General features: G+C 40.0%; 1 protein-coding gene across 1 annotated transcript in view; it reads right to left on the reverse strand.

Annotated features, from left to right (window-relative positions):
* The window catches only part of LOC118421584 (hemicentin-1-like), a gene marked incomplete in the record, with an annotated part of 101,841 nt that overhangs the window by 52,691 nt on the left and 34,563 nt on the right, over window positions 1-14,587 (reverse strand). Inside the window, 9 exon segments of the mRNA XM_035828931.1 lie at window positions 2,139-2,417; window positions 4,946-5,215; window positions 5,776-6,063; window positions 6,604-6,873; window positions 7,577-7,739; window positions 10,072-10,187; window positions 10,703-10,798; window positions 13,380-13,562; window positions 14,132-14,243. Of these exon segments, the coding sequence (XP_035684824.1) occupies window positions 2,139-2,417; window positions 4,946-5,215; window positions 5,776-6,063; window positions 6,604-6,873; window positions 7,577-7,739; window positions 10,072-10,187; window positions 10,703-10,798; window positions 13,380-13,562; window positions 14,132-14,243 (1,777 nt within the window).

Genomic DNA, 14,587 nt, shown 5'->3' on the forward strand with positions numbered 1-14,587 from the left:
AAAAAAAAGCAAAAAAACGCGAACGACGAACGCACCGTTGTTGGATATGTGACTCCTGACAGATACTATATTACAATAAGTGTCTGGGGCATCTGGGGTAAGGTGCATTTCAGCATGAAATTATTCACAACAGTCACTTTGGGGAGAAGTTATGGCTAATACATTTCATTTTCATGCAGAGGTGATTTGGAACAGTCCAATGTTGCATGGTGAGGGGTATGGGTGACATTTGCTGTAATTCCTAAATGCCACTGGACTCTACTACTTCTGACCTGTAACATCCATTGGCATAATACCGGCAGGTTTACTGCAATTTCTCAAGCAATACTAATTTGGCAAATGATCAACACATCATTTTCTCCAGTTTCATGTTGCTGTTACAGCTTACCTTTGCCACTTCTTCTGTGTATATTTTTTTGTCTCTCTTGTCCTGCTAAAAACATAATATCGTAATTGGAACACACCGCGGAATTGCACGGAGAACGGGCGCGTGGTTGGAAGGGGGTGCAATAATACCGACAGAACGAAACACGGCACAATTGACTGCCGCTATGTACCTTTATACATCCTCTGTTGTTCCTTCCTTTCCTGTTAGTAATTGCACAAAACAAAAACCTGCATGAGCATACAAAAAGTCATGAGAAAATGGGCGTATACTGACAAGAATTTTCATTTAATTTTGGTCCGTCACAACCGCTATGACGTAAAACTTTACTGCTGGCGTAGCATTAAAAATGGTGGGAAAATGGCGGCGCACGTTCAATTTGACCCATTCAGCCGTAGATCCGGGCGATAATGCAACGGTTCTTCACACTTTTACACGAGTTGTAGGCCACCAAAAGAAATTCAAGATTGCTGTTGAATCATGCTCGTCTTGTGCCGTGAGCACGTGTGATTATTATCTACAAATCTGGCCATGAACGTGACAGTGTGTTCGTCCCACGACGACCTCACCTGCCCCGAAAATGAACTGAAAACTTTTGGCCTTGTTTTCTTCAAATGCACTGTTATCGAAGCCTTTTCGGAAATGTGTGAAATACGTGGATGTCTGAAGTGTTCACAGCTCAGAAATAACTGTTGCTGCGCTAGTGGATCACCGAAAATTTATCATTTATGTCATTTGCCGGTATAAGTATTACTGCCGGTATTATGCCAATGGATGTTACTTCTTACACTTAAACTGATCCCTGTCTTTTCATCACAATGTGGAAAGAAGAAGTAGTCCATTGAGCTCCAACAAAGGTAGCCAAAAGTTTGTCAATTAACATGATGAAATAATTTCGGATTTTCCAGCTTTGTTATTAACCAATTACGCGGCTCTTAAAGCATATGATATATCTTTCATGCATACCAGAAGTGAATAGCTGACACTTACCAAACACCTGCAGGTTGACCTGTCTGGAGGCTACCCCTGCTGGGTTGATGGCTGTACAGGTGTAAGGACCAGAATCTTCAGGCCTGGCAGAACTAATGATCAGAGCACCCGTGTCTGAGATGGACATGCCCTGTCTGCCACTCACAGGTGCTCCTTGATTGTTCCAGGACACAGTTGGGGAGGGCACACCATCAGCATCACATGTCAGCACAACCTGCCGACCTTGTACCACTGTGTACTCAGTCTCGTCTTCAGAAATACTGGGGGCAACTGGAAAACAATTATCATTATAAAATGCAGAATTTCCTTCCCTTTGTCAAAAATGTAACAATGCTCCATTTTTCTACATATATAATATAATTGAAAGCTTATCTTTCGTTTCATGTGATGAAATTTTCTAAATTTGGTTGATTTTGTATTTTAAAAAAAAATTAGAAAACAACATCCGCTTCAGAGGTTGAGTCCCCCTTTATCCATTTTTGCCCATGGCAAACCCCTTGTCTACTTATGTTCAAGAGGGTATTGCGTGCAAAGAAGTGATAATGCTTTGAGATTTGGTGAACATTGATGAAGATTACACAAGAGATAATCATGCCCTACAATTTCAGTTAACCCAGCAAGTGCATGCTGCTTTCTTTATTCTTAGTGAGGCCACCCAAATTTTTCTTTTACCCACATACTACATTTTGCACTTTAAGACAGAGTCAGCCAATCTTCTGTACTTGTCAGTGATGTGATAAGAGTAACTGTTCATATTTCTCACCTTGGACATTGAGACTGTAGTCCTTTGTAAGCTCCCCTGCCACATTAGTAGCAACACATTTGTATTCTCCACTGTCAGCAACTTTAACTGTAGCAATCCTCAGTGTTCCAGAGGGTAAAACAGCATGGTGCAGGGAATTGCCTGACAAAACTTGCCCATCCTTGATCCAAGAAAATGTTGGAGGAGGGAAAGCATCCACCTTACAGGGCAGTTCTACCAGACTATCCACCATTGCAGTCACCTCTTCAGTTCCATCAGTGCCTTGGCCTGATGGAGGGACTGAGAACAACAACAACATACATTAGCTCCTGTAACTTGAACAACAGGAGCTAATTGGCTCATTTGCATTAACTGCGTCTTAGCCTTGCTATCCTTTGAAATCCAAATTGTAATTGTCTTCAGCTTGACTTTGGCTTAGCTTTGTTTTCTTTGGAATCCAAATTGTCTTCAGTCTGAATTGTCTTACAATCTTTCCTCTGAAATTGTCTTCATTCATAGAGTATAAAAGACCTGTTTCTTCCAGATCTCTTCAGTGTCACTGACGAAGGATAGTGGATTCTATCCGAAACGTCTGACCGTTTCAAAACCATATCCAGTTGCTTGAGTAACTATTTTTGGCATAACATACATTTGTATTTATCAAGTGCTGTTGGAATAATGGTGCCATAACACTGTGATGTGTACTTGTAACAGTGAGGTTCAAGCAGCAATATCTGACCAGTCCAAATATAGGTCATAGGTTAGCGGTAAGCGCTGTTGGGTCTGTGAGCTGGCAGGCCTTGGTTTGATTCCAGGATTCCAAAACACTGTTTCTACTCACCTCTCTTGTGTTTCAGCAGTTCCCACACCAGGGACCGCACCCAGGCCTTGGCGGTAAGAGCACCAAATCCTTACCCAATTAACACTTTTCTGGTAGGACATGAGGGGGAGAGAATTACACCCATTGCATGTCCATCAAACAATGGATAGTGAGTGTCCGTCAATTTTGGGTTGTTGAATAGTGCCAATACATTACAAAGACAGGCTTTGAAAGGTTTTCTTTCAATGATAAGTGTGCAGCACTCATTTTGAGAGCTGGTCTGTTTAAATCCTGGTTTAGTAGAATGACTGCGAAAGGTTTCAATATCAACACGACTTTTTATATAGTACACAATGTTATAAAATTACATATATTTTACAATGCACTACAATAAAGCCGGGATGGCATTTTTCAAACCCTAGTACAAGTTGTGAGCTATATAGAACTATGTATCCTTTTAAAAATAATGTGTTTTATTTGCAAAATTATGCCGTAAGGCTAATAGCATGTTCAGTCTCCAAGACTTAAAGTGTCTTCAGTCTGAATTGTCTTACAATCTTTCCTATTGGACATCTGAAATTGTATGACATTGTGTCACACTTCAAGTTGATGTTATTTCTGTGCTTAGCCATATTAAAGAAATGTTGTTGTATAAACGTCTGACCGTTTCAAAACCATATCCAGTTGCTTGAGTAACTATTTTTGGCATAACATACATTTGTATTTATCAAGTGCGGACAGGTTTTTCCGAAAACCCACTGTGATGTGTACTTGTAACAGTGAGGTTCAAGCAGCAATATCTGACCAGTCCAAATATAGGTCATAGGTTAGCGGTAAGCGCTGTTGGGTCTGTGAGCTGGCAGGCCTTGGTTTGATTCCAGGATTCCAAAACACTGTTTCTACTCACCTCTCTTGTGTTTCAGCAGTTCCCACACCAGGGACCGCACCCAGGCCTTGGCGGTAAGAGCACCAAATCCTTACCACTAGTCCATATACGAGAGGTGAGTAGTTCCTAGCTCCCAGAAATCGAAACCGGTCCTGCCAGCTCATGCAACCAAAATGCCTCTAACCACTAGGCCAATTGGTCCAGACCTACATGTACATGTATTGATTGGTCAGAAGGTGGCGCTTCAACCCCACTGTTACACAGTACAGTACCTACATGTATGTGACAGTACATGTACCTACAGAACACAGGAGCTGTTTCAAAACTGCAATCCTAAGACAAGTAGCAAATTAACTACTTTCCATTCATGTCTTTCAGGTTGCAATGCTTGATATCAAGTACAATTATATACCTGACTCAAATTTTGTTTAATTGTAATTCTTAAGTTAGAATTTCTAAGCAGATTCCTGTGATATAAAAATGTAGTACATGCTAGTTTCCTTCCTGGACATCCAATGGGTTCTGCCAATGTTCTAGAAAGCTCTTGGCAACTACATGTTCTTCTCTTTGGTTCATTGTTAAGTTACTTGTATAAGAAGACTGCATTACTGTGGCTGGAAGCTATTTCTCCTTTCAGCCTTGTGACATAAAGGCAATGATGTGACTTAGTCTATACCCCTGGCCCCCTTCTCCATTCATGACTGGTATGGACTTTCTGATCCTGCCCAGATATTTTTCTTGACCCATCATTACCTCTGTCTATAACATTGTCCATTATTGCCCTCTAACTGTGCTCCGTTGTACTTTTCCAATGTCATTTGCCCCACTTCCTGTGTACTTCAAAATTCAATCTGCCCTTCTATCAAAAATGTAGTTGGTCATGTTCAAGATAAATCCTTGTCTATACAATGTACATCACAATGTGACAAGGAGAAGTACTTTAAGCTCTAAGCCAACAGCTTGCAGCAACATCAGCAGAGAAATAAGAAACAAGTTCATCAACCAACAAAGTCATGATATCATTGGCGGGTTTTCCAGTTGACTTGTGTTATTAACCAATTATTAGGCTCTTGAAGAATGTGAGATATTTTTCATGCATACCAGTGAAGAGCCGACCCTTACCAAACACCTGCAGGTTGACCTGTCTGGAGGCTACCCCTGCTGGGTTGATGGCTGTACAGGTGTAAGGACCAGAATCTTCAGGCCTGGCAGAACTAATGATCAGAGCACCTGTGTCTGAGATGGACATGCCCTGTCTGCCACTCACAGGTTCTCCTTGATTGTTCCAGGACACAGTTGGGGAGGGCACACCATCAGCATCACATGTCAGCACAACCTGCCGACCTTGTACCACTGTGTACTCAGTCTCGTCTTCAGAAATACTGGGAATAGCTGAAACAGTATTACTATGATAAGAATCTTGGGTCACATGTCATTAAGTGTCAGGTATATTGATATTCTAGAGCATTGCACTTGTTGTATGGTTAAGAGGGTAAAAATAATTTTTATGTTTCAACAATGTCAAAATTCTTTTGATGCCAAAACATATGTAAAATCTTTTAACCAACATTACTTTAGATACATTTTCTCTTTCTTGTTTTCTTTTCCCCTTAAGACTGATAAAGGGCCTAATGATTATTTTGAAATGAGGTAAATAAGTGCCTATGCGTGCCATTTGGGCGCAATGTTCCGCACTACATACCCACCAACTACTGATGAATCTTGCACCAAATACCAAAATACCGAAGGTGGTTGATGTATATCACAAAGTCTGTACTGTACCTGAGAACCTTTACAGCTCTACAAAACAGTAATTTGTGTTAGAAACAGAGTGATAGAATTTGTGTCAACTGGCAAGCTGAAAACAAAAGTTTTCAAAAAACACTAACCATCTCCTCCAACCCAGTATCTTTTCTCCCCCATCCATGATCTCTTATGCTGTGACATCTTACCTTGTACTATCAGATGAAAGTCCTTTGTGAAGTTCCCAGCCACGTTACTTGCCACACACACGTATTTCCCACTGTCGCCCACTTGGACTGCCACGATGTCCAGATTACCAGACGAGGTGATGGCATGTCGAGCAGAATCACCAGACAGAACCTGTCCATCCTTAATCCATGCAAAGACTGGAGGAGGATTGGCATTAACATCACAGGGTAGACTGACTTTGTCGTCAACTGTTGCTGTCACCTCATTGGTTGAATCACCAGTGTCATCACCTCTTCCTGATGGTGGAACTGTTGGGACAAATCACATGGGCAATTAGGGTAAGATCAGTATACATAAAAATTGAATTTCAGGCAAAATATGGGCAATTTTAGGCAACACCACATGTCCCAAAAAAATCCAAATGAGCAGGATTTTTCTCAATCTTTATTCATTAAATCAACATTGCAGAGTACACTGGAATGGTGGCAACTCTGCATATCGTTGATTTTACATTAAAATGTAATAAAGTCACACGCAAAATCACTATACACAATAGACAACACAATAGCAGGACATAGACTTACACAACAGTCAGGGTTTTGTTGTAAAGCCTGATTGTACAGTGTAGGAATGAGTTGCTTGAGTAACTACTTTTTGGCATATATTATTACATGGGTGTCTAATCTATATTGACGTAGGAAGGAGTTTTATAGTTAACAATAGTTGAAATAGTTTCCAAGGGCCCAGGGACAAAATTGTCAAACAATTACAACTGAAACTGTGTCATGAAATTGATGAAAAACACAATCACCCTCACTTTTGAATGGAACACCTAAAGGGATTCTTACCAAACACCTGCAGGTTGACCTGTCTGGAGGCTACCCCTGCTGGGTTGATGGCTGTACAGGTGTAAGGACCAGAATCGTCAGGCCTGGCAGAACTAATGATCAGAGCACCCGTGTCTGAGATGGACATGCCCTGTCTGCCACTCACAGGTTCTCCTTGATTGTTCCAGGACACAGTTGGGGAGGGCACACCATCAGCATCACATGTCAGCACAACCTGCCGACCTTGTACCACTGTGTACTCAGTCTCGTCTTCAGAAATACTGGGGGAAACTGGAAAAAGACAAAGATGTCTCCTTGATTTGGATAATTACTTAACTTGATCATGGTTTACTCATCACTATTCCCATATATCTCTAATGGTGAGTCAAAGGTGTTACAAGAAAGGGATTGGTGATAATCTGTGATCATGCATTTAGGAATAAAGTACTACATATTTGTATAGGACAATGAAATAGATTAAAAACATCATAATGACCCGATGTATGTAATTACTGCCATAAATTCCTATTATTCTAATGAAGGGGCAGATACTATCTTTACTGCACAATGATTGGTTCAGCCAGTATGAACTAACATAGCGACCATAGATGTCGTTGAAGAGATTCATTAGTCACCTATGTACACAGTTAATAGATGAAAATTCTATTAACCGACAATAGATGTATAATGAAAGGCAGTCTGATAACAGGACAGTGCAGCAAGCTACTCATCTGTGTAGTCAGGTCAAGCAGAAGGATCCATTGCAGGAAGGAAGATTTAGGGTAGAGAGGTAAGGGGGAATACGAAAAAAAAATTAATTACTGACTGGAGAATCAGTAATGTTGGGTGATACCTGCATAATGTTAGGCACTGACCCATAGCTTCATATGGATGATCCGATCATGGCCCACTGGCAGCAAGTGCATATCCAGCCCTGACATGACAAATCCCAATACAACATAATACCCAGATAAGTACCAACACTTCTTCTTACCTTGTACTTTAAGAGAGATGGTGACATTTGTTGAGCCGGCAACATTAATAACAGAACAAGTATAACGGCCACTGTCGGGTAATCCTGCAGTTTTGATCAACAAGCTACGATCTTCTGCGAATTCCAATATCCCTGGTTCCTCTTCTAATGGGATCTGTGAATTCTGAAACATTGAATGTAAAAAGTACAAAATTACTAATAGTGCTATTGATACACATGTGGGGGATTGTCATATTGAGGTCATCTGAATTAGCACCAAATGAAAGCTGCTCCAGATACTTGAGATTAAGTCCCTGTATCAAACTGTAATTTCATCATAGTTCAGTCCCTGGTTATGTTGAGTGGAGTCTGTCTCCCCCCCGTTTACACTATTTGACATGCACACTTTGTAAATGTCCAAAACTCAACCTAAGCGCATTTGAGCTGCTATTTTGAATTTCTTCCGTACGTCTAGATCGATCAGCTTGAAAATATTTAACTTTGAAAGTTCGATGATCAAAAAGCGGAGGGACTGCAGTACTAGAGATGAGGTTTTACACGTTAAATAGTGCTGCGCTCGTGCTTATGGAGTGGTCGCTACGTGAAGGTATGGATCCCAATGAAGTTGATTTTGTTGAGTTTACCCAACATTTTCCAACAAGAGCAAGCTCTCCAGGAACGGGCCGTGTACAAAAATGGAGCGAAATCAAATTTAAACTGGTCCTGGGTGAGGATTTTGTGGCGTATTGTGACGCCCTAAATCACAGACTATCGGCGAGAGAAGACATCGAACGCATTTTCCAGGACAGTCAGACTCACCTAACAGCGGTCAGAGACCTTTATACTCAGTTGAGAACAGTGACGTGTGTTGCACACTACACAAAGTTACACAGCGATATGTCTCGCAGCATATGCTTCGTTATGTCAAGGATGTTCTATTCAGGAAAATCACCGAATTTTGTTACTAGCAATCGGTCATTCTGCTTCATTTTGTTAATTTCATTTGTTAATCCGCTTCTTGTGATTATGCAAAGAAGCTGCCAACATACTTGTAATTTTGACAAAGACGTATACACATGTGTGAAAGGTTGTTTCTATGTGATACAAAACCACTTCCAGCATTTGAATACGCCTGTCACCTAACTGTGTAAACATGATAATTTATTCATGCTCTACTTCACTTGCAAACTATTAAAAGGAATTTTGACAAAGTCCTTTGCATATACATGTATTGCATATATTCAACGATGGCTAGTGCTTGTTATAAGTTTTGCATGACGTGTTATGCATCGTTGTTATTTCTGTAAAACAAAAACAAAAAGAGTACGTATCTCTAACACTCACAAATTGGACCTTGAAACAAGGTAAAAAAAAACCCCTCTCATGAACTCACTACCAAAAATGATTTTTCTTATTTTGCTTACCCCATGGACAATTCTTGTATGAAGAAAAAAATTCTTGCAGGAAGAAAATGTAGTAAAAAAATTCAAGCAAAACGAGAAACTACAAAATTTGTTTTAGATTGTTTTTTTTCTAACCAGATTCAACTCTTAAGAAATACAAGAATTTTTTTCTTCCAGGAAGATAAATTTTCTGTGAGGAAGCAAAACAAGATAAACAAGAAAAAGCATTTTGAGAAATACAAGAAAACAAATCTCAAATTTTCTCAAAAAATTAACAAGAAAAAATTTGCTTGCTTTTGCTTTGCAAGCACATTTTTCTAACATTTCTTGGGGACAGAATAATTTTCTTCCTGGAAGATAAATTTTCTGTGAGGAAGCCAAACAAGATACTAGTAAACAATAAAAAGCATTTTTGGTAGTGCTGATGTAGTAAGTTGTCATGTACTCAAGTCGTGCGCTATGTACTCAAGTCGTGTTGTCTGTTGATTCTTCAGTCCGTCCTTCTATGCTATATACATGTAACCAGCATTTGAAGGGACAAGCTCACAAAAATATGTCCTTTGCAGTGTATTGCCGTTATCCAACAGCCAGTAATCGACGGACAATAGGTGTGAAATATTCCTCCCTACCCCTCGCATGCCACCAGTTAAGTGTTGATTAGCTCCTCCGCTTTGGAAAGAACCGACTTCATGGGGGTTGCCCCCCCTAGAAATTTTCTTCATGGGATTTAGGGGGGGGCCCCCCCCCCCCCCCCCCCATGTGAATGATATGACCCAGGGTTGTAGCCAGCAGGTGGAATCATTTAACCCCAATTTTGAATCCTCTAAAATGCTATTTCCTGCACTTTGAGGTGTAAAATAAGCTGGTAGACTTAGCTGTTAAATGATATCTGTCTTGGTAAAATATTACACAGGGGAGACAGTTTTTTTTATTATATATCAAATTATATATAAGTTTACATATTGACTTTTGTCTATCACAGAGGACGGAAAATATCACAGAGGTGGAACGGGCAAAATTATTTTCTGTCCTTGGCTACAAAATTCTGTCAAAGGACGGGCACTGGCTACAACCCAGATATGACTTATGATTAAACCAGAAAGAGTAACTCACCTTGTACCACTGATGGGTGGGCTGGGGGTTACCCATCAACACAGGACATGGCAGGCGGACATCAGAACCCACTGTCACGCTGATTGATGGAGGGACGGATGTCACCACTGGTGACACTATAACAACCAAAAAAGGGACAATGTGTAGGTAAGAGACTATTTACCTTTAGAAAGCTAAAGATACCTTTAGCTTTCTAAAGGTAAATAGGTACACAGTCATGTGTGTGTGCTTTACATGACCTTTTGTACACATCTTCAACACGGAACATTGTACACGCAGGTCAAGTCATATTCAAGCGAGTCAATATGCTTTATCACAGTAAACAAAGGAATAAACAAAGATGTGGTATTTCAAAGTGTTTTATTTCAAAGTGTTTCAATAGTTATGCTAGAATTGTTAAAAATAACATGTAACAGTAGTTCACCTTTATCCGCAGGGTAACCTATCTCCGTTGCTTTCAAAATCAGGGTATTTAGGGCTATCATGCCGATGAAATGCTAGTTCAAACTACTTTGAAAATATAACAATTTGAAACAACCGTCCGTCGACTTGATATTCCTGAATGCGCTGTTTTGAAAAACAACGGATATAGGTTACCCCACGGATAAAGGTGAACTAGCGTTATACATACCAAGACCAGTAACCGTTACAAGCAGAGTTGCCTGCATCTTTCCAAGGGCATTTTCAGCTATACAGGTGTATGACCCCTCCTGTTCCAGGCCTATGTCTGAAAGAAGTTAACAATTTCTGTGAAGTATTTGTCATATTATTTTTGCAAAGGTTACCTACAACTAGAAGGCATGTTTGAGGTTCAGTATGTGGGTGGGTGGGTTTATTTGTTGGTAAACAACAAGCAGTGGATAGATCATGTATCAAAGCTGAACAACCACAGTTCCTCATACCTTTATAATAGTAACCTTTTTCAGCAGAGTATGTTAAATATTAACCACTCATGCGAATAAGGCCATCATTTGATTAAGAAGCCCTAATTCAATGTCTTTTCTACCCAAATAGCATAGGTTGTTCAAAGTATGCGTCTTATCTTAGTAAAGGCAATTTTTGAATTAGTGTCATTAAATAGGTCAATGAACAATGATTTACACGATGTATGTCTAATAATCACTTTCACTTACTTTCTTAACGCTCAAAGTATTAAATTCCCATATGTCTATAGAAGATTGGCACCGCCCTATACATGTACAATGTAAACTATAAGGTGTACATGTAGGGAAGACTTATCATACATGTCACTTATCACAGAGACAACAGATGACAATCATGGCATACATTACATTACATAACATGTTTGTAGTATATAACTGGTGTCCCCAAAATCAGGTCTAATCATGTAATGCAAATTTCCACAGCTTGGTCTCAAGATCACCACTTTCAGTCTGCTCCAAAATATTTAGTCTCCATAGACACATGTCAAAGACTTTTCTACTGCCACTACCACCCGGAATTGAGAACGGAAGTTTTCACAGGAACTGATCCTCTGGACCTGAACCAGGCCTGTACCTGAACCAAGCCTGTACCTGAATTTAGATGTACCAAAACCCACCCCTAAAGTAAAGCATATCATGATTGTCATCTGTTGTCTGTACATTGTACACAAACATGTAGTTTCCCATGCTAGTAATCTAAATGTAACGGGGGCCGCCCTAAGACGGTTCCCGTCCTAAGACGGTACGGATTTTTTGCTGATCTTATTATCCATAAGTACACCGTGTTTGTTGCCACTGACTATGCTGATTACAAAGGTAAATAAACCAAGTCCATGCACACAGCTTTAATTTGCATTCCAAGTATACTTTAACATATTTACTTCATGTTTTTTAAAAACAGAATTCTAACAGTAATGTTGACACTGCTGAATCACTGCGGTCACCGGCCTCTGCGTATTGGCGGCTCGTGTCGCTAACTATACAAACTCGTCCAAGCAGTCACACAACTGCCATGATACACATAAATAAAGCTACATAAAACACTATGGATATGGGTCTTCAAATGTTTGTTGAGTAGAAAAGCAACCAAAAGGAAGCGACATAAACATTGCCACCATTGTACTCCCAAGGGAGTGTGGCTGTGAAGGTGGCAGACAAGAGAACGCTCCAGAACGAGAATTATTTGACTGTAACAAATGATTCGTGCTGTCTATGAAAATAAGACTTGATAGAGAGATGTATATGCTGTCTATGAAAATAAGACTTGATAGAGAGATGTATATGATATTTTCATATAATCACACAGAGTTTTGTTGATGTTGGCGGTGTCGTTTTTTCGTAATGGTTTTTTTAGTCGGGCATTCACAATCAGTGCATTCAGCCCATTGCCCGTAAAAACATCAGCTGGATTGTTCTAGGTACAGCCTTCCTCATATGAGACAGAAAATACATACAGTCACGATTTTACTGTTAAAAGTAATCTAAAATATCATATTATTAATCTTTTTCTGTGTACTTAAATTTACCACTTACTTCTGAAGAGAGCAAAATGTAAAAAAGCGTACCAAGTTAGGCACACTGTCCAGCGTAGCACAAAATTGGAAGGTTACATACACGAAATTGTCTCACAGTGTTTGCCGCTTGTAACACGCAGCGCGAAAGGTTCATGAACCACATGAATGCATTTCTTATTCAAGTATGTTGTTCAAATCTATGTGTAAAAAATTCAGTCATCAAACTTTGACCACTCTCAGGCAACTAGCGATGGAGCGCCATGAGTTTGACTTTGAGTGCAAGAAAAAGCGTACCGTGTTGGGGCACCTCCCGTTACAGTGCTGCCATTAAATACATCAAACAACATCAACCCACATTAACTGGGCCCAGTATGCCGTTTTGGGAAAACAAAGGGACTGGTAAGGTTGATGCACGACAAATCGTCACACAGCACAAAAGTATCAACAACCAATTCATAATACTCAAAGTTTTCTGCTGGTTGGTTATTTTCAGTCTAAATTGTCCTTCTGTTCACTCTGAAGTTTTAGGTTTGTTGAAAGGTATGGCAAATGAAGCACACCATTATAGTATTATTCTTTAAGTAGCAACAATTATAATCTTACAACTATTGTTTCTGAATGATGTTTAAAAATTTCAGAAGTTGCATGGAATGACATGACAGGTACAAAGTAATTTTTCAGCTGCATTTAGTGTTACAACCACATTTTGCTGAATATATTTAGAAAGACATGGCTAATTCTGTGAAGATCGGAATCTATTTCCAACGTTCCAATCACAGTCTGTACCAGCATACTGGCTGATGTAGGTTGATGTATTTTGTGGGGCCATACATTCATGTCAACACATTACTTTGTATAAATAATCCATTGTCCAGTTGCTTGTACTTCCTGTCTGATACCAAGTTGACAGGCTGGCCATTGTGTGTCCACCTTATGGCTGGTGTTGGGGAGCCCACAGACTCACACGGCAGGGTGACGTTGTAGCCAATGTCAACTCCCATATCAACAGGCACCACTGAGAAGGTAGGCTGAACTGCAAAGCAAGTGGAAGAAAAAGGCAGTCATAAATAAGCTGATTTCCTTACTTTGCCCTATTTGCGGGTAATCAGTCGATGATACAGACATCTATAGTGTCTGACCATTAATTCCATACCCGTTGATTCAACGCTTTTAAAACACTCTCCATCAAAACTCAGGCTAATGCAAAAACTGATAATCACATCATAAGATAATCCTGTTGAGCCACATCATTAGATGGTGGTTCATCAAAATGCATATCGATAGATTAATCAATGCTTAAATCAATTGTTCATAGCTTTCTTTGCTTGTCATGCTTAAATCAATTGTTCATAGCTGACACTGGCTATCATGCATCTTTCGGATGGAATCTACTTTTATTACCATTCACAAAATCATAACAGTCCCTGAGATATCTTGTAACATCTAGGATCTGTAAGGACAATAAATGTAATACAAGTTGCATCATATTTGTATCTGTCTAGTCATCATCATCTCCCCAGTAAGGTCCACAATGTGATGTAGTCCAAAGATGCAATGTTGATGTAGAACAAATAACAACAGTTACGTTGATTAAATACATACGCCCAACTTCCATGTAACTGCTGATGGAGGTGGATCCAGCTGAATTTGTTGCCACACAGACATATTCCCCACTGTCACCCAGCTGTACTCCGGTAATCTCCAGCTTGCCATTCTGTACAACAAAATCACCATCATCACTTTACTACTTCGGCTTGGCTGACGGTCTACAATGTACATGCTGGGCACATTCATTACCCTAACCAAGAAGGTTATGTTTTTGTTATAGTTCATGTGTGTCTGTGTGCTTGAGGACACAATAAAGTTAGGGCACAACCCGCCGTATGTGCAAATATGTGCTTTGTACAAGCCAAAACGTGGGCAATCTTTTGGGATCCGTAAGTGGTAAGTACCGCCTCCGTACAAATTCCTAAGAAATCTGATAGATTTTGCAGCACGCAGACAAGCTGTGGAACTTTACGTGCAGGCAAAACTGGTGCCATCGGGCTGTGGATTCAC

Source organism: Branchiostoma floridae, chromosome 8 (genome assembly GCF_000003815.2).
Source record: "Branchiostoma floridae strain S238N-H82 chromosome 8, Bfl_VNyyK, whole genome shotgun sequence".
Lineage (NCBI taxonomy): Eukaryota > Metazoa > Chordata > Leptocardii > Amphioxiformes > Branchiostomatidae > Branchiostoma > Branchiostoma floridae.